This window comes from Lissotriton helveticus, chromosome 7, assembly GCF_964261635.1.
Source record: "Lissotriton helveticus chromosome 7, aLisHel1.1, whole genome shotgun sequence".
Taxonomy (NCBI): Eukaryota; Metazoa; Chordata; class Amphibia; order Caudata; family Salamandridae; genus Lissotriton; species Lissotriton helveticus.
Window position 1 is genome coordinate 114,319,404 of NC_136068.1, and position 18,238 is coordinate 114,337,641.

The following is an 18,238-nucleotide window of genomic DNA, read 5'->3' on the forward strand; positions in this document are numbered from 1 at the left end:
CGGAACTTTATAGCTAATTGCTTTAGGCCCAAACGTATGCACTATAAATTGTTAAGAAGATGGTAAACTCAGCAAATAGGACTTTTATTACCAACATATCATACTTAAAGTATCAGAATGTGTATGCATGCTGAATATGGATTTGATCCTTCATGGATTATAAAAGTGTTCATTGCGATTGAGGGTTGGATACATTTGCATTTATTCTGTTCCTTTTTTCTCAGAATTAATTTAATGTTATGAAGACTTACGCTAATCATATTCCTGACAAAATGCTAACAGAAGCACGAAATGCATTGTGTGGTTGATTTCCTTCCAACCAGTCCATATATATAAATGTAGAAAGAGCTCTATGTCCTGTATCAAAGAATGATTATGGATAACTGAAAGAATACCTTTTGGAGAACAATGAATGGAACTCTACATTTAATAAAGCTCTATATAAATCAGTGACAACTCAGCTATGCAGGTGTATTCTGTGCAGAATATTTCTTCACAAATGTACCTGTAAGATAGCTACGATACCATTTGAGCTGATGGCTTTGATAATGGGGGAGAGTATGTGGTCATTTGTAGTAGTTTTTAAGGAGTTGATATTTCTGGCTAGGGATTAGCCAGTCCGGAATTGTAAGGAGTGTAGTGGGACTCTGGGGTATGGAGGTATATAAAGTTTGTCAGTGTGGGGAGTTCAATATCATAGTTATGCGGAAAAGTAATTTTTTCCATGAAATAAGGAATAATGTTGGTGGGTATTGTCCCTGAGAGGGAATTGATTCTGTTATTAACTGCCTTGAAAACGGCTTTGATGTGATGTTGATCAAGGGTATAGGTTTTGGCTAGTAGTCTGCTTTTGCTGAGTTGGTTTTGTGAGCCTTGCTGGATTTTTTGCAATTTTTCTGGATCTTGTGATATTTGAAACTTGCATCTTGACTTTTTTGAATTGTGTATTTGCCTTGTGTTGGCATTACACCGTTGAGTGTACCAGGATGCTGATAGTTCGGAACTTTTTAAGTGGTGGCTGTGTCTACGTCTGCATAAATGTTGGTGACAATGAGTGGTTTATATCTGGTTGTGCTGGGTTTGAACGAGATGTGTGTTTGCTTTTTGGAGTGCAATGTGAGTGGTAGGTACTCATAGCAAGAGTTGAGTGTCGTGATTCATACGTACGAATGATGTAAGGTAGTGCGTCCAGTTCTGTTTTGTGAGTTCAGTGAAGACTCAACATGAGCTGATGAAGAGACAGAGGTTCCTGGTGAAAAGAATGTCTTAAGGCTGTAGTTCTTAACCTGTAGTCCACCTGAGGGGGGGGGGGGTCTATTAATGTTTTTACTTGACTTGGGTCTTACACCTGTGTGTGGTCACTCTCATACTTAAACATGTATTTGCAGAGCAAAGTCATGGCACTAGATGCCTTGGCCCAACAAACCCTGACCAAGATCTTGTCAACATCCCTGATACCTCCTACAGACAACAACGTATTGAGGTGGGTACCCCCCAATCTCAATGGCCAACAATGAGTTGAAGAGTACCTCAAACTGAACATGGCGAAAAAAATTAATTCATGTCCATCATCAACTGCACCAGAAGAACTTAGATCTAGAGATGGATCTCAGACATGGAAGGGGTTAAGTGAAATGTAAAAATAATTAGATTTATCCCCTACACTGGCCTTACACTCAACAACTGAACTGCATTCGCAGTTTCGATGTTGAGGGTAAGGCCAGAGACAACTCTCTAACTCCATGCAGAATGAAACTTTATCTTTGTTACTAAGACTCACGCTCGACCCCCTGGGCATTCGTTCTCTCAATCTAGATGGTAGCAACGTGCTGCTCAACAAAGTGACTGATTTCACTTTGGTTCCAATAACGAGTGTCTTCCAGGTTTCGGTCTCCATCATGAAAAGATCTAAACAACTATGACCTGCACTGCACTATCTGCACTTTAAGGACTGAATCCTCTTCAAAACCTGATGAATTGCCTACGAAGCCATAACAGTGTGCATTCTACACAACCAAGCAGAAAAACGAACCACCTGAGGACCCCAAGGATATGCAAACAGTAATAAAATCATCATAGATGAAATCAAGAAATGCTAAAAGGAGAAGCTCAGAAGGCAAGCCTTCTAAGTTAATGCATTCAGGTCTTGGAATAACAGCAATGTGCGGATTAGGATCGCCATTACCTCCAGCACTCCAGAACTTATCTCCAGTCACACTGACACACTCCCTGATACAGTGTGCATTTCGCCATGGCCCTGCAGCTTGGTTTACACTAGGCCTGGGCGGTAAATTCCGTTCCGCTTGCGGAATTTGTGGAATGCGGGTAATTTTGCGTTCTGCGGAGAATGCGGAATTGCCAAAAATTCCACGATCCGTGGCTTCGCGGAATTGTTTGCTCGTTAGTGCTTTCAAAATGCTTGTTTGTGAGATATTTCCCCCTGAGCACGTAAAAAGCATTCGCGAACAGGAAAAAAGCATTGCGAACGGGCAGATCAAGCAGTTCCATTTGTTCCTGGAACTATGTGTGCTCGCGGAGATTTTTTACCGTTTCGCAAAGCTATGCGTAGCGCGACTACGCAAATTCTGCGCACCCCTAGTTTACACTATATAAATACCACCAATAATGCACATGATGCAAAGAAATGTTCCCATCGCATAGCCCATGGTTCTTTTGCAGGACACTCCTTTGATATGAAATACTTTTGCTGCTTTAAAAGCCATGCATTACTTCCCAGTGCAGCCAGTTCCCCTCCATATATGTAAGACACCCGCACTCACAACACCATCTTTTAGTGGTTCCATAGGATTAAAAAAATGACGACTGTCTCCTACCTGATTTCCTTCTTCTCTTCTGTAGACGGGTTTTCTTCAGGATAGCTGTAGATGGGAGATCTGCGGCTCCGGAACTGCTGGGACAGGGCGTGAAACTGCCCACGACTCTTACAGTCTACAGGGGAAGAAGAGGGAGCAGCAGCTGGAAATGAGAATTAAGCAGCCATCTCTGTAGTTCCACAGTCTCTACCCAACCTCCATGTCCTTTCAGAACAGGTTTGAGATTTTGACACCAAAATAGATGGAAGAAACTATGACAAATCAAATTTACTGTCATAATCATCCCATACCAGGGTACTAATCTATACCTACTTCATTGATCGATACCTCCATCCTGTGGTTTCTGATATGAAACAGCTGATAAAAAAACCTAATCCAAAGCAGTGACTTCCATCTGCGGGACAAGGGAGGGGTCCTAAAATGGCAACCATGATTGTTTACTCCTGAGCTGCCAGGGAAGCAGATTCATGGCCTTGATAAATGTACCTTCCCCCTAATCAAGCAGGTATCCCTACATCACTAAAAGATGGAATACTCTTTACAGGTAGAGACAGCTCTGGTGGTTCCTGCCTGTTCCACAGGTGTCTGTAGGGTACTTGAAATTAAACAGTTTGAACCCCTAGAGAGCTGATAGCCTCTCGTTATTTCGGGGCCAGTTATTGATGTACAGCGTTTAACGCTGAAAATCAAAACACTAAGAAAAGTAATATGGCTACACCGAACTTGTTTTTGTAAGCACTAGAAAGGCATTTCGCATGTATTAAGAATGGAGATACATCAACCGGGGATGGTAAGGAATCAAATCACCAACTCAGCTAAAAAGCCAAACAAAATGGCAAAAAATGTAGGCACGTCCAAGCAGAGGAAGGGGCAATAGCAGGTTGAGTCTCTATGAAGGAGCATCCCAGCAACTAGAAATAGTAGGTTAACACAATATGTAAGTAAGTCACTTGCACAACAAATAATAAGACCAAAGAGGCACATCATGCAGGCACACCAGTGACACCACAAATAGAAATATTTACTTGGTATAACTAAAGAAATAGTCAGTTGGTACAACATGCAGGGACAGCACGGCTGCAGTGAAGATGAAATACAAGTTGTCACAATGTGCAAGCACTTTACATGTAGGACAGATAGTATCAAGTTGGAAAACAGGAAGGAACGCTAACTGTGAGAAGACTTACAAATAGTAATAGTAAGACAGCACCACATGCAGGTACTTTACACCTCCATCAAAACGACATGGCACAACTTTGGTACACGAGCAGGCACTGAGGTTGATGCTGTATGATTGTGACTGGACAGAATGCAGAACAATGTCATACATTCGCCCCAGTACAGAGATCTGGGCCTAAATCCATTGTTTTTTTGCTCACCATGCCATTCCTGGAGTCAAGCTATCCTGGCTGATGACGGCTGATAGCCAGAAACTGGTCCTAGGATGCTTGATTCCGGTCCAGGGAAGACATGGCTTGGCAGTTCGGGCTGGACTGTTCCCATGAGGCACAGGGTCAAGACTCATTAGCATATGGCCATAACGATGGATGAAACCCAGGACTGTGACTGGGGGGTGAATGTTTTGCCAATGTGCAACATTCCGTCCATCACCTTGTGTGTTTGGCTGATTGTGACAGGCAGCCATTAGAGCCTACTAGATACAGCTCTCTTGTGCACTGGGGATTACAGATTGAACTCCCAAACCCCAGCCTGCCCCAGCCATTGACCGTGCCATTCGTACCGTCGCAACAGTCCTGCCACATACGCAGGTCCATAGTCGGGATGTCATCGCAGCTCACCATACCCTTGGGGTACTCAGCTACTCTGAAGACGTCAGGCTGGAGATGCCGGATGTCATCACCATTATCACAGAGCACGCGTGCCAATGAGACCTGTCGGATCTGGACGAGTTGGTCCGATGTGAATACGCCTGGGTTGGTGTACCAGAACCTGAAGAGGAAGATGTGATTGCACAGAATTAGAGGGTTGTTGTGAAGAAAACTGAGGAGAAAACATGACCTCTATCCATGATATTTGATCACTGTGATGGAATGAAGAGGGGATTTCTCTCTGGTCAGAAAGCCTAGATTTCTAGTTTTGAATTCCAAACTGTCTGAACTACACTTTACCATCTGACACGTCAATACAGCCCTAACATTCCAAGGTATTGTATCCAGTATAGGGGTTAGTGCTAAAATATGAATGGAGCATTTCTATGCCTTATCGTTGCCCAGGGATCCCAGTGACACCACCACACAACTGAATTACAAAGAAAAGGGGAGTGATTCTGTTAAGGACTACAGGGGAAAGAATCAACGTAAATAAGTAAGTATGAGGTACCCCTGAGACCATAAATCGAACTATTACTATTATTATAGGGGAAATACAGGAATGTCGTCAGATCCATTTGGACCCATAGGCCAAGATACAAGGTCATAAGTTGCATTAGAAAGAAAAGGAAAAAAGTTGTAGAACAAACATACACAGGATAGGACTGACAGTAATTCCATATTCCCTACAACAAATGGAAGAAGGTATAGGCATATTGTCCTACACACAAAATATATTGCCCTGAAGAAGACCTTCATTTGAGAAACAGAGGTCAAGTACAGAAGGTCGAAACGCGTTGGCACCCCTTTTTGTGAGGATCAGAGGACACAAAGACTTAGAATATATATCTAATACAGTTAGTGTGTGGAACTCATATCTAAGTGTTGAACAAAGGATAAAAAGAGAACCAAGACTGTCCCTGGCCCCCAACAGACCTTTAGTAAAGCTGTAGCAGAGAACCCAATTAAGAAAGGTTCCAGCAACATAACAAGAAGCTGTAGGACGAATTCAATGTACACGAAATATATGTAAATATGTATAATTTTGTTATGTGAATAAGAATGTATATTGCTTTTTCCTTTAATGTTTTGTATTGTATTTGCACAAGTATTGTAATATCACGCCATGTGGGTAATATAATCTATATGGTTGTTTTCAAGAGAAGTTTGGTTTAAGGAACCTTTAAAAACAAAAAACAAAATACACAAGAAATGATTTAAATGCCATTAGTAAATAAAGAGAACTAATGTGCCTAAAGTAATAGTTCGATTTATGTTCTCAGGGGTACCTCATGCTTACTTATTTACCACCACACAACTGACGTCAAGATCTTGCTTCCCAGTTCTCATGAGCCTTCACTATGTCCCGTCTCGAGGACTCCCTCGCCTGTTGTAGACTCCGCTAGGTGGGAATTTAAAGTGCTATGAGAAAGATGGATATTTCGGGAACCTCGATAAGCTAAGGGCTTAACGGGCACCCCTGTCCTTTTGGCAAAAATATTGTCTTCTCGTCTCAGCAGGGAGGACCCTTGTTCATCATTTTCACTGGTGTAATTTCTCTCCAGGACCACCAAATATTCCAGTGGTGGTCCAGGACAGAAAAACGGAAACTTGTTCTCACACCCTTGCAGTTTCATCCTAGTACTTGGAGAACAATATATACTTCCTGAAGATAGTCCCCTGTTGGAAAGGAATATCTGCTACCATGGTTCAACATTCCCTGAAGGCGGATCTCTCGTATGTGGGGGGTATTTTTGTGGGAAGATTTCAGCCTTAACAGCAGACAAGTTCTAAAGAAGACCTTTAATCTACAAGCTACAACCTCTTGTTTAAAAGAAATACCTAGGACATAGTAGTTAATATGCCATCACGATGGTCAACATGGTAATTAACTCTATTTTTCGGTGGATTCATCTACTTGATGTTGCTCCCCTCCACTTGGTACAAAATCACCTACTTTTACCTCGCATGGGTGCTGTGAGAGCTTGTCACTATACCTGTCTCCGTCGCGGAGCCTCCTAAACTGAGTGGCCAGGAGGCACAGCAATGTTGGCCCAACTCTGCTCCCTGGGACGAGGTCTTCCACCATGAGGGCTGGGAACAAGTCAATGTTTTTGGGTGTCCCGTACAAGCTGTTAAAGGATAGGTGTATAAATGGGTTGGGGAGAGATAGCAATAATTATTATGGTCAAGCTTAGAACAGGTGAATTGCAGGAGAGACAGATGGGAAAAATCTGAGAACGCGAAACAAGAAAAAAAGTGCAACTGACTAACAGAATGGAGCAGACTAAAGAAAGCGTGCATAGGGTAATAAATAATTTGGAGAAAGAGAAAAGGAAGACAAGGTTGGTATGGCAGAGGGGGAAGTGGACAGACCAAACAGTGGGGAAAAATAAGTGTTAAACAATATGAGAAATCACAAAGAAAACAATTAGACCTACCAAATAGTATCTGAGAGGAGTAGGAGAAAGGGGCATTTCCAAGGTATTGGAGCAGGATACAGGAGCAGTGAAGAATCTGTTCTATGCAAAACAATGTTTTCATTTTCTGAGACTTTTTGGGTTCTCCATCTAAGGAGGACTGCACCTGAATGACTTCCTGCTAACAAGACTTTAACACTCCAACTTCTTGTTATCTGCCTTCATATTCCTGCTCAAGGACCCCTTGATTTCAGAATTAATTTGCCAGGTCCTTTAGTTATAAGTCTTCCGTCTCCGGGCCAAAGCTATAAGACTTCCTTCATCTGGGTTAACATCTATAAAGTGTTCCTCTCAAGGATGAACGGCATCAAGGCATCCTTCTGTTAGGCTTTCAGCAATAAGGTTTCATTAAGAGGTCAGAATGCTATAAGCCAAGAGACCCCTGGGCTCAATAAGTCCTAACTAAAATAGTATAAACCATCTTTTATTGGGTTTGACATTTGTAGGACATCCTTGTCTGAGTTTTACAGCTATAAGCTATCTTTCTTCCTGACCAAAAGCTCTAAGGCAGCATTCTCTTGATATTACACATTAAGATATTCTTTCCTTTGGCTTCCAGCGATAATGTTTCCTTCTCAGATCTGACTTCTGAAAGACATTTTCCATTAGATCTTACAGCTATAAGGTATCCTTGCCTGAGCTTCACAGTAGAATAGTATAAGGCCTCTTTCTCCATGGCAGAACACATTTTGCCCCTTATCTTACAACTATGTGATATTCTCCAGAACTTCCAGCAATGCATCTTTATACAGGTCTTACTTCTTTAAGAAATCTTTCTCCTGGTTTTAGAGCTAAAATACAGCCTTCTACTAGGATCACATCTATAAAACATTCTTCTTCAGCCTGTACAGCTATAAAACATCAACGGTGTCCAGAAATGAGTCCTCCTTCTACCAGTGTTACTGCTATAGGACATCTTAATTCAAACCTTACAGGTTTAATATGTCCCTCTCTCAGTTGTGCAGCTATAAAATATTCTTCTCCAGATCTTAACTGCTACTAGAAATCTTTTACTGGGTCGTACAGCTACAGAGGATAGAGGCATACTTTGTTTACCTGTGTGAGCCATCATTCTCCAGTCCGCACACCATTACAGGAGAGGTTTCACCGGGTCATACAGGTGTAGTCTCTAACAGCTTTAAGCTATCTTTAATTTTAGCTTCTTTGGAATCCACGATATAAGACATATTTTACCAAGTCTCACAGCTATGAGTCATCCTTTATGAGTCTTATAACTTTAAGTTCTCCATATAAAGATCATAAATCAATGGGTCCTGATTCTCTATATGTCAGTTTTATATTTCATGGTATTATGCATAATTTCACATATTTTTTTCTGATATTTCACTTAATTAAGCAAATGCAAACGAAGCGTATTTCTCACATTGACTATATTGTTTTCTTCTGACGTCAAGTGATTGTCTATGTAATAATGATCCTGAGGAAATATGAGAATAATGATAATAAATACACCTTTTGCATTTCCTATTTCCTCAAAGGCAAAAAATAACTCCATTTCTAAAATTTCACCTAGAGGGCAAAATATTATAAGCTCAATTTGCTTTTCTAACAAAACTTCACTATCCTCAATGACTTGCATTTCTAAGACTTGATCTTAAAAACATCAGATGATGCTTCAGGTGTGGATACAGCTTCAGTCAATGTCAACAGGACACCATGTTTCCCATCCTGGGATTTTATGCGACAACCAGGGGACGTATTACGTATTGGCACTGTTTGTGCCCAGAGCATCTTTGAAAAGATGCGCCCAGCGCAAACAATGCCAGTGCGCCCCATTATTGTGAATGCGCCGCCATGGGGCAGATGAGAACTTGCGCTGTGCCCAAGTCAGCGCATTCATGTGAAAATACGGAGCAGCTGCTCCCTGTTTTCACAGTGCAGGCGGCACCCGCCTGCACTTTCAAAGGGGATTAGAGATCCCCTTGCAGGCGGGTGCAGTCAAGGACTGCACCCGCCTGCAAGGGGATGTCTGGAGGGTCCATGGGTCCCCCTTTACCCTCTGCAGAGGGCTGCTTTCAGGGGGCGCACTGGCAGTTCGCCATCTTTTAAATGGCGCAATGTCAGTGCACCTCCTGAGGGCTTTTTTGAATATGCACTCGTGTCTGTAATATGGCATGGGTGCAGAGTCAAAGGAATCCCCTCATTTGCATATGGCACGCCCCTATGCAAATGAGGGAACACCCTCTGTTGATATCACTAAGTGCGCCAGCGCTATTGGTATTATAGAAGGGGACGCACAAGCGTCTGCACCCCTTCTATAATACCAAAGTGCCCCAAGGACGCAAAAAGCAGGTACCAACACCGGTTGTGCCCCCGGGGCACCTTATGTTGTGTTCTGGAAGCTGTAGTCTTTGTGTGCTTCCCTTCCATTAGTTGGATTAATGCAGCTCAAATGAACATTTTTAACCAAAAAGCCCAGGACTGGAAACGTAGCATTCTGTTGACATGGAGGGAGGTTGCAAGTACCTCTGAAGATATCATGTCTGTTAAGAAAAAGAGATCTTTTCATGTTATGGTGATTAAACCTTCTAGTGACCTACCTTCGTAGCTTCTCCCTTATCTCCAGGTTTTGGATCTCATTGCGGAGGTCCTCAAAGTCATGTGCCGAAGTGAGGTTGCAAAAAACCCTGTAGTCATCATACGGGGGGATGCCATGGTCACGGCCACGTTGGATGTTGATGGCAGCCAGATCCAGAGACACAGAATGCACCATGGAAAACAGCTTCTCTGTCAGCTCCATGTTCAGGAGTTCCATGGGTACTCTCATCTTCCCTGGCACTCCAAAGAGGCCACGCAGGATGGGGTCGATACCACCCTCCTGGATGATCCGGAATGGGGAGAAGAAAGCCTTGTGCAATGGGAGGTGTCCTTCACGGATTGGCTGAAAGGTAGAATTCAAGCGCTGCAGGATTGGGTTGATCAAAGTGTGGCCAAAACGAAAGGCTGCTGTTGCAAATGCATTCAGGATCCCGGCGTTCACACTTGGGTCATATCCTTTGTAATCCCCCAGCATCTTCATTCCGGCTTCCCCCAGAATCTTGGGTAGCCAGTGCGTGTAGGTGATGTGTTGCATTTGGGCTCCAATGTTTTTACGAGCCTCATGATAGATGGTTTCCCCATCCCAATGAGGATTAAGGCTTCGCAGCTCCTTGGCAATCCTGTTGTGTTCCCGGAACCACAGGATGTGCATTGAGGTCAGACCCAGCTGCTCATTGGCCCTGTGATCCCCAGCCAAAAAGCATGGGACAGAGGTCTCATTTTCACTTCTCATACACTCTGTTGGAGGCCCCACCGCGAAGGGCAGAAGGTGCTTGCCTGTGCCAGGCACCAGCTGCCCCTGCTTTAGCATCCCGCTGTCACGCTGGGCCATGTCTCTCAGCTCCAGAGCCTCCTGCTCCGTGCTGCCATAGACATTGGAGGCATCAATGTATGCCGTGAGGTGGTTGATCTGCTCCCGGGCGTAGACTGAGTTCATCAGTAGGGAAGTAGCTCCACTGCCACACACAGGACTGGAGCGCACGAAGAACATGCAGCGACCGTTTCGCACTCGTGGGTCGTTTTCAGGGATGGTGATAGAGAAGCATGGTGGGTCATTGCTGCAGACACTGGAGCAAGGTGCCCCATCTGAGAAGCGGGACATGCTGATGGCAGCCACTGTCTGATCCAAGTCGTGATCTAAGAATTGCCCCCACTGCATCAGCATGTGGGTGTAGCGGTCATCGGGTGTGATGGTCTCGGTGCCCACCATGGTCGTGGAGATGAGACGGGGCAGCGGTAAGGGCAGCTCCCCAGATTCCTCGGTCAATGCAAAGCCACGGGGAAGGTTGAAGCCATTTTGGTAGGCTGGCCGCAGCAGGCGATGGAACGCTGTGAGTGAGGCACCCCACATCGGATGCCGCAGGTTGTTGCACGAGCCATCGTGCGTTCGATAGCGTGTGTGGAAGCAGATGTCGGAGCAGTTTGGGGAGCGGCGATGAGCAGAGCATCCAGAAAGGTTGGCAATCATGTTCAAGTAGTGAGGTGACACTAGGTCTTTGTAGTGATAGCCTGCAAAAACACAAACAGACGTAAATTGTTAATTAATACAAGTTTTCACCCCAGAGCATTGCAAACTGTACTGGAGACAGGTGTGGTGTAAGGGTGCAGTCTGAGTTCAAACTCAGTGACGTGCCCATCGCCCACAACCACAGTTTCCACTGTGGTGCCTTGATATTTTTGTGATCTTAGGAAGTCACTCAAACCTTCTCACAGGTGAGGAGAGGAAAATGAGTAGGACCTGGAGTCAAACTTAGGGCCTTATTTATATCTTGATGGACGGGTTACTCTATAATAACGGTGACGGATATCCTGTCCGCCGACATATAAATCCCATTATTTCCTATGGGATTTATATTTTGGCGGATGGGATATCCATTACTGTTGTGATTGAGTAACCTGTCCGTCGAGATCTAAATCAAGCCTTTAATCTCTTGGTGCATCAGTTCTCGCATCAGCCGCAAATTGGAAGCACTTATAACAGACACCCCCCATCATTAGTAAAACGTTTGACCTTTTGGGTAGTTGCATGTGACTTGGGGCCAGATGTATCAAGATACCCTTTTGCGATTCTCAAATAGTGATTTTTAAGGAATCGCTATTTGAGAATTGCAAAATGGTATGTATGTAGAAATTCGCTATTTTTTAGCAATTTCTTAAAATTCCATAATTGCGATTAGCAAATTGCTAATCGCAATTAAGGAATAATTTCCCATTCATTTCTATGGGCCAGGAGGCCCATAGGAATGAATGTGGAATTATTCTCAATTTGCGATTCGCAATTTGCTAATCGCAAATTGAGAATAATTTCAAGGGTGCAGGGGTGTCCAAAGGACACCCTGTTGCACCCCTGAAATAAGCATGGATGCACATGTGGTGCACATACATGCCCTAGGGGCATGTATGTGCATCACATGGCACTTTGAAAAATGCCAAAATTGGCATTTTTCAAGAAATGTGCAAATTACCACCAACTTGAAGTTGGTGGTAATTTGCGATTCCTTAGGGGCAATTATCAATTTTTTTGCATCATACATTGCATTTAAGGAATCGCAAATTGAGGAATCGCAAATTTGAGATTCCTTATTTTGCACTGAAATTTGCTATATACATACCATTTTGCTCAAATGAGTTCACAAACACCGAACCCATTTGAGCTTCATACATCTCGCCCTTGATTCTCAGTTTGGAATTTTCATCTGCAGCTAGTTATAAACACTGTGTCGCAGCTTTCCAGAGAGAATATTGTTGTGTACAGGGAAGCCTCCTGCCAAAGCTCTGTACAGACGGATTTTATTCAGTGGCGGCCCCTCCGCTAAGGTGGAGGAGCGTGCCCCACTGCTCTTTGAGCAGTGCAAAAGACAGATAAAATGAGAATAACAATAAGTTGTTATTGTTTTATTTTTCTGGGCCACTCAAAACCATGTTAGTTGCGGGACGGGGCTGCGCTCCCCGCCGTCAGAGGGAGCAGGAGTGGTTTGCACTTCCTAAGTTCGCATGACGGCTTGACCGGCACTCTGAGGCCAGCCAAACAGTCTTGAGCACTTAGCTTGTTCTCCACTGGGCTGTGTTGCACAGTCTAGTGGAGAACATGCCCAGGCTCCCAAACACTGCCTGAGCGGCTGACCAATCACAACGCTGCTCGGAAAAGCGGAAAAGTTACCTGATTCTGGGAAAACCTACTGTTTTTGACTGGTAACTCTGGGCCAAGCAAGCCATTCCCCATTACAGGGACTTTTCACTCAGAATTCCTGGAGTTGAGGGGTAGTTACTGGCAAATCAATAATTCTAGTCCAGATATCTCCTCCCTTGCCCAACTCAGGACAACTCGGAATGCGACCCTTAAAACCCCCGGATGTGGAATAACATGCAGATTTAGGAATATCAATTATTTCATCGCATGCAGATTCAAGATTATGGAGACTTTCATCAAGAGAGCAGCCAGAAAATTAAAACACTACCCCCTACTTAAACCATACCAATAAATACCCTGACCACTTTTCACTCATACATCTTTTCACTGTTCCACGTCTATGTTTCACCTTTCCATCTTTTCACTCTTTCACCAATCAATCCTTTCACTATCTATCCATCCGTTCACCCTTCCATCTAAACATCATTTTACCCTTACATTAATTCATTCTCTCACACTTCTTTTCACTCCATCGTGCACCCTTTCACTTTTTCGTCCTTGTTCCTTTCATGTTTTCTTCCTTCTTTTTTACCCTTCCTTTTTCCTTTCATTCGTTCTTTCCTTTCTCTACCATATTTTGTTCTCATCCTTACTGCTTCTTTCTCACCTCTCTCTCTCTCAGAGGTTCACTTTTTCTATTTGTCCCTTTGTCTTTTCCCCTATTGTTATCATTTCTCCTTCTCAGTGGTGCATGTTAGCCCACCTTCCAAATCCCTGTGTCATGCTGGCCACAAATCCTACGAAAAATAGTGGGGGGACTCATTAACATAAGTACATCACAATTACATCACAGGAACTGACCTCACAATATGTAATGTCATGCCCTTGTAATATCCCTCCTTTATAATGCGGAACCGGCCTATTTTACAAAAAGAAGTTTAGAAAACCATGCACAAATGAGAAAAACAAGTTTGAGTTTGTTTCACTTTTTATAAATAGATTGAATGGTTTCTACATTTCAGGGTGTATTTAACTCAGAAATGGCTGGAAGGGACCCTGGGGCATATTATCAAGAAACTGTGTTAAAAGTATTGCCGCTTTAGCGACAGAAAACTGCTGCTAAAGCGGCGATAATGGACTTGATAATATGCCCTTGTGAATTTCCATAGAAGCCCATGTTCTGGTGTGAACATGGGCTTCTATTGGAATTCTCCAGGGCATATTATCAAGCCCATTATCGCCGCTTTAGCGGCAGTTTCCTGCCGCTAAAGCGGCGATAATTTTAACGCCGTTCTTGATAATATGCCCCACTATTTTTAAACATACGTGCGGAGCTCGGGATTACATTTTAAACTGTCTTTAGAGGGTAAACACAATGTGGTTAGTGTGCTTTTTTAAACAGTCAAACTTGATTTTCCTGCACGGTTGCTTTCTGCTCCTTTCTTTGCCTGGCGACAGAGCACACAGGCACTGCACCTTTGCAGTTCTCTCGGTGATAGAACGGTTAATGGTGTGGAGTTTCCCAACTGAGGCTTTCGCATAAAAAAGGGTGCTACCGGCAGGAAGGAGGGTTTAAAGTCACCCTGAGGCCAAGTTACATGCACACAGGGTTTATAAATGCAAGCTGTTGCAGTGCTGGGACACAGGGTGACACCTCCTGGCCTCCCCGTCCACCTCTGACTCGTGCCCTGTTGTCATTGTATTCTCTGACAATATTTTTTACGAGCACTTTGCAAACAGAATATGCCCATAGGTAACTAATTTATGTTTTAGTGCTGGAGTCTCCAACCAGTAGATCTGGAGCTACTGGTAGCTCTTCAACATCCTAGAAGTAGCTCTCAGAGGTGAAGCCAAGCTCAGTACCCAATTCAGATGGTTTGTAGGCATCATACAACGCAGCACTGCTCATCTCAAGACACTAGAATGTCAACCACTTAAACCAAAGCTGCAGCCTAATGAAAACACTCAACACACACTGCGGCAGGCTATGGGTCTTCTGCATGACCATCTGTGTCCACTCTCAATCTCGCAAAGTCTCAAGGAGATTGGCCATGTTGTAGACCCTGCTCTATCAGCCACACTCTGTGTAAACAAAGGACTAGGAAAGTGTCAGAAGTAGTCAGAGCAGGAGCCAGCGTGGGCCTGCTGAAGTGTGTGAGTACAGGAGCCAAAGTGAACTTGTGTGAGTACGGTGCATGATCAGTCCAGGAGCTAACGAGAGCCTGGATCCATATTGAGACAATTTAGAGTCTCGTATACATGTGTCTGTGTGTATATGCATGGGTGTATATTTAGGTGTGTGTCTGGCATTATGTCCCTCCCTAATAATCAGTGTCCCCCTCCTATTACTGGTGTCCAGGACCATCAAAAATATATGGTACCACCATCATAAACAAGGGAAAGGGTTCATCTCTGGCACTGTTGTGTCCATTCATGGCATAATAGTGGCAATGGCCTTTTAAGGGTAACCATGGGCATATTTGGGACATATTTTGGGCATTCGTGGTCTAGTTGTGGCATACTAGCAGCTATCATTGGCAAATTAGAAGCACGACAGGCCTCCTTATAGCCATCCCTTACATAAGGTTGTATGGCGTTACAACGCATACTTTTACAGTGCATGCCTTTGCAACGCATTTTTTACAACACAACATCCATTACAACGCAATCCATTACAACGCATGCTATTACAACGAATTTCCTAAAACTACCATTACAACGCATTCCAATACAACACATACCATTACAACGCATATTTGGTAAGTATTGGATAGTATAGGGGTAAAAATTACACTAGGGGGTGCAACAGTAGGGTAAGTATTGGATAGTGTAGGGGTAAAAATTACACTAGGGGGTGCAACAGTAGGGTAAGTGTTGGATAGTGTAGGGGTAAAAATTACTATTTCTATTCTAACTCCAGGGGGTGCAACAGTAGGGTAAGTATTGGATAGTGTAGGGGTAAAAATTACACTAGGGGGTGCAACAGTAGGGTAAATGTTGGATAGTGTAAGGGTACTATGCGGTGTAATGATATGCGTTGAAATGGTATGCGGTGTAATGACATGCGTTGTAATGGTATGCGTTGTAGTGTCATGCGTTGTAATGGTTGCGTTGTAATGACATGCGTTGTAATGGATGTTGCGTTGTAAAAGTTTTGTTGTAATGGTAGTGCGTTGTAAAAGTTGTGTTGTAAAGGTTGTTTCCCCTTACACAATAATGCCCCCTTGCATAATTATGGCCATGTCTCATATATAGTGAGCATCACGCCTATTATAAGCTCCAGCGCTGGCCCTCGTATAAAGGTGGCGACTGTTGGCAAATTACAGATTTATCTGGGGCTATGGAGAGCATCCATGACTTATGATTGTGATTCCTGGGCATTTGAAGCAGAAACTGCCTATGTGAGACGTGTGTACATACGATTACTTTATGAAATCGTCAAGCTGATGTTTGAGGCTTGTGTATGCCTCTAAATAAAACCTGATAATTTCAAGGCAAAAACTGTGTTTGTCCGTCGATAACAGAAAGTGGTATTTGATAGAAAAAGAAGCCTATGTTCAGAAGCTGATATGCTGATGAGGGCAAATGGTTGCATTTTTAAAGGGCATTTAAATGTAATAGTTGAATGACAAGTCAAGATGAGTTGGAGAGACTCCTGGTTCTGTCTTTGACATTAGTGCCCCGGCTGCTTTGGTTGGACTCTCATTAGTCACGTGGAGGTGATTCACAGTGATAAGACTTTCCTTGCATTGTTGCTGTTAACCTCGCCCTAGGTGTGAAATCACCGGAGTTAAGTAGCTGCCATGATGCACAAAAGGCCAGCACGGATTTCCTGAAAAATACATTATGATGATTGCATCGTATTTTTAAACTGCAATGCTTTGCAAAATAAAAAACTGCAAAGTGACTCTGCATGTCTGAAGGAACATTTTTTTACTACTCATGAGTTCTGGCAATCCGTGTCCCTTCCCTTCCCCAAAGCCAGAAGCGAAAGCGAAGTAGGTAGCACCTTGGGTACTGATTATTCTGTTAAAAGTGCCAAATACTTAAAATATCAGATCGATTAAATACTTTGTTGTTTTTTGGCCCGTACCCATTCATCTTCATGGCCCACCAATGCTTCATTACGTCCCTCCCAAAGAAACCCCCCTAGAGCCGGGCCTGTTGAGCAGAGGTAGCTCTCACTATAGAACAGGTGGAGACCCCTCTTTTAGTGAGACCAAGTTCAGCAGCCAATGGGGCACAGTGGCATCCCCCACTTAAGGCAATTTGGGGCTTCACTACACACCCGACTTTCCTGCAGACATTTTCCACCTACTCACACCGCTCTAGACGTCTCCATCCAGGTTGTGTTTGTTTTTAGCACATCCGCAGTGTGAGCCAGGACGAGCCTCTCTGACCAGACAAAATATTGCATCAGTGACGCCTGGTGGCCAATGAGGGAATAGCTCAGAAGAAAATAAATGAAGCAATAATTTTAATGTCCTAAACATTTACGACGTGGTACCATGATGGTTCCACTGACACTGAGCGCCATGGATTCTGCCCTGTTGCCGCTTATGCAGGAACAGCTAGTTCTTGAGTGCAGGCAGTTAAGGCAGGCGGTTGTCAATGGCCACAACAGATAGAGAAAGTGAATTCCATATTTTGAGTGATATTACAGAATAATCGCTTAGTCCTCATTTCCCAAAGCTTTAAACGAACAGTATATTACCTGCTCCTGAGCCAAGAGTATGTGAGGAGATGCAATAGCTATATTTCTCTCAAAGAACCAAGGGCTCAGAAGTGTGAACATCTTCCAAATTAAAACATAGCGCCTTGAAATGGTTACTCCTTGATATAAGAAGCCAGAGCAGTTGAAGAGGAATGGAGGGCATGAGTCTAACAGCGCCTGAATAGACCTTCACACGTAATTTTGCATTTGCTAAAAGCCTTGGAGCCAGCATTAGGGAGGTGAAGAACCTAGAAGTCGTTATCGATGAAAAACTGAACTGCGGGGACCAAATCAATGCTGTGGCCTCTTCCATCCATTTTTTAATTAAAATGATTAAGAAAATACAGCCCTTTTTGCCTATATCTTGTCAGCGAACAGTAGTCACTGCCCTTATTCTGTCCAGACTTGACTACTGCAATAGCCTGTATCTAAATATTCAGGAACACTTTGCGAATAAATTGCAGATGCTACAGAACACAGCTGCGAGGCTGATTACAGACACACCCAAATACGCATCTATTTCTAAGGAATTAAAGAAACTAAACTGGCTGCCAGTCAAGAATCTAGTGCTTTTTAAAACTCTGAGTACTGTGTTTAAGGCACTCCATGGGATAGGACCAGATTTCCTGAAACAGAAAATGCAATGGTACACACCAGGTAGAACCCTGCGCTCCTGAGGAGGCAAGCTGGTG

At 43.5% G+C, this 18,238-nt stretch overlaps 1 protein-coding gene across 1 annotated transcript in view; it reads right to left on the reverse strand.

The window, feature by feature from the left end:
- LOC144768184 (peroxidasin homolog) overlaps positions 1 to 18,238 on the reverse strand; it is a 235,201-nt gene that overhangs the window by 37,404 nt on the left and 179,559 nt on the right. The window contains exons 15-18 of the mRNA XM_078651647.1: positions 9,705 to 11,211; positions 6,661 to 6,795; positions 4,576 to 4,784; positions 2,835 to 2,949 (exon numbers count right to left, since the gene is read on the reverse strand). Coding sequence (XP_078507773.1) covers positions 2,835 to 2,949; positions 4,576 to 4,784; positions 6,661 to 6,795; positions 9,705 to 11,211 — 1,966 coding nt within the window. The remainder of the gene's footprint in view (positions 1 to 2,834; positions 2,950 to 4,575; positions 4,785 to 6,660; positions 6,796 to 9,704; positions 11,212 to 18,238) is intronic.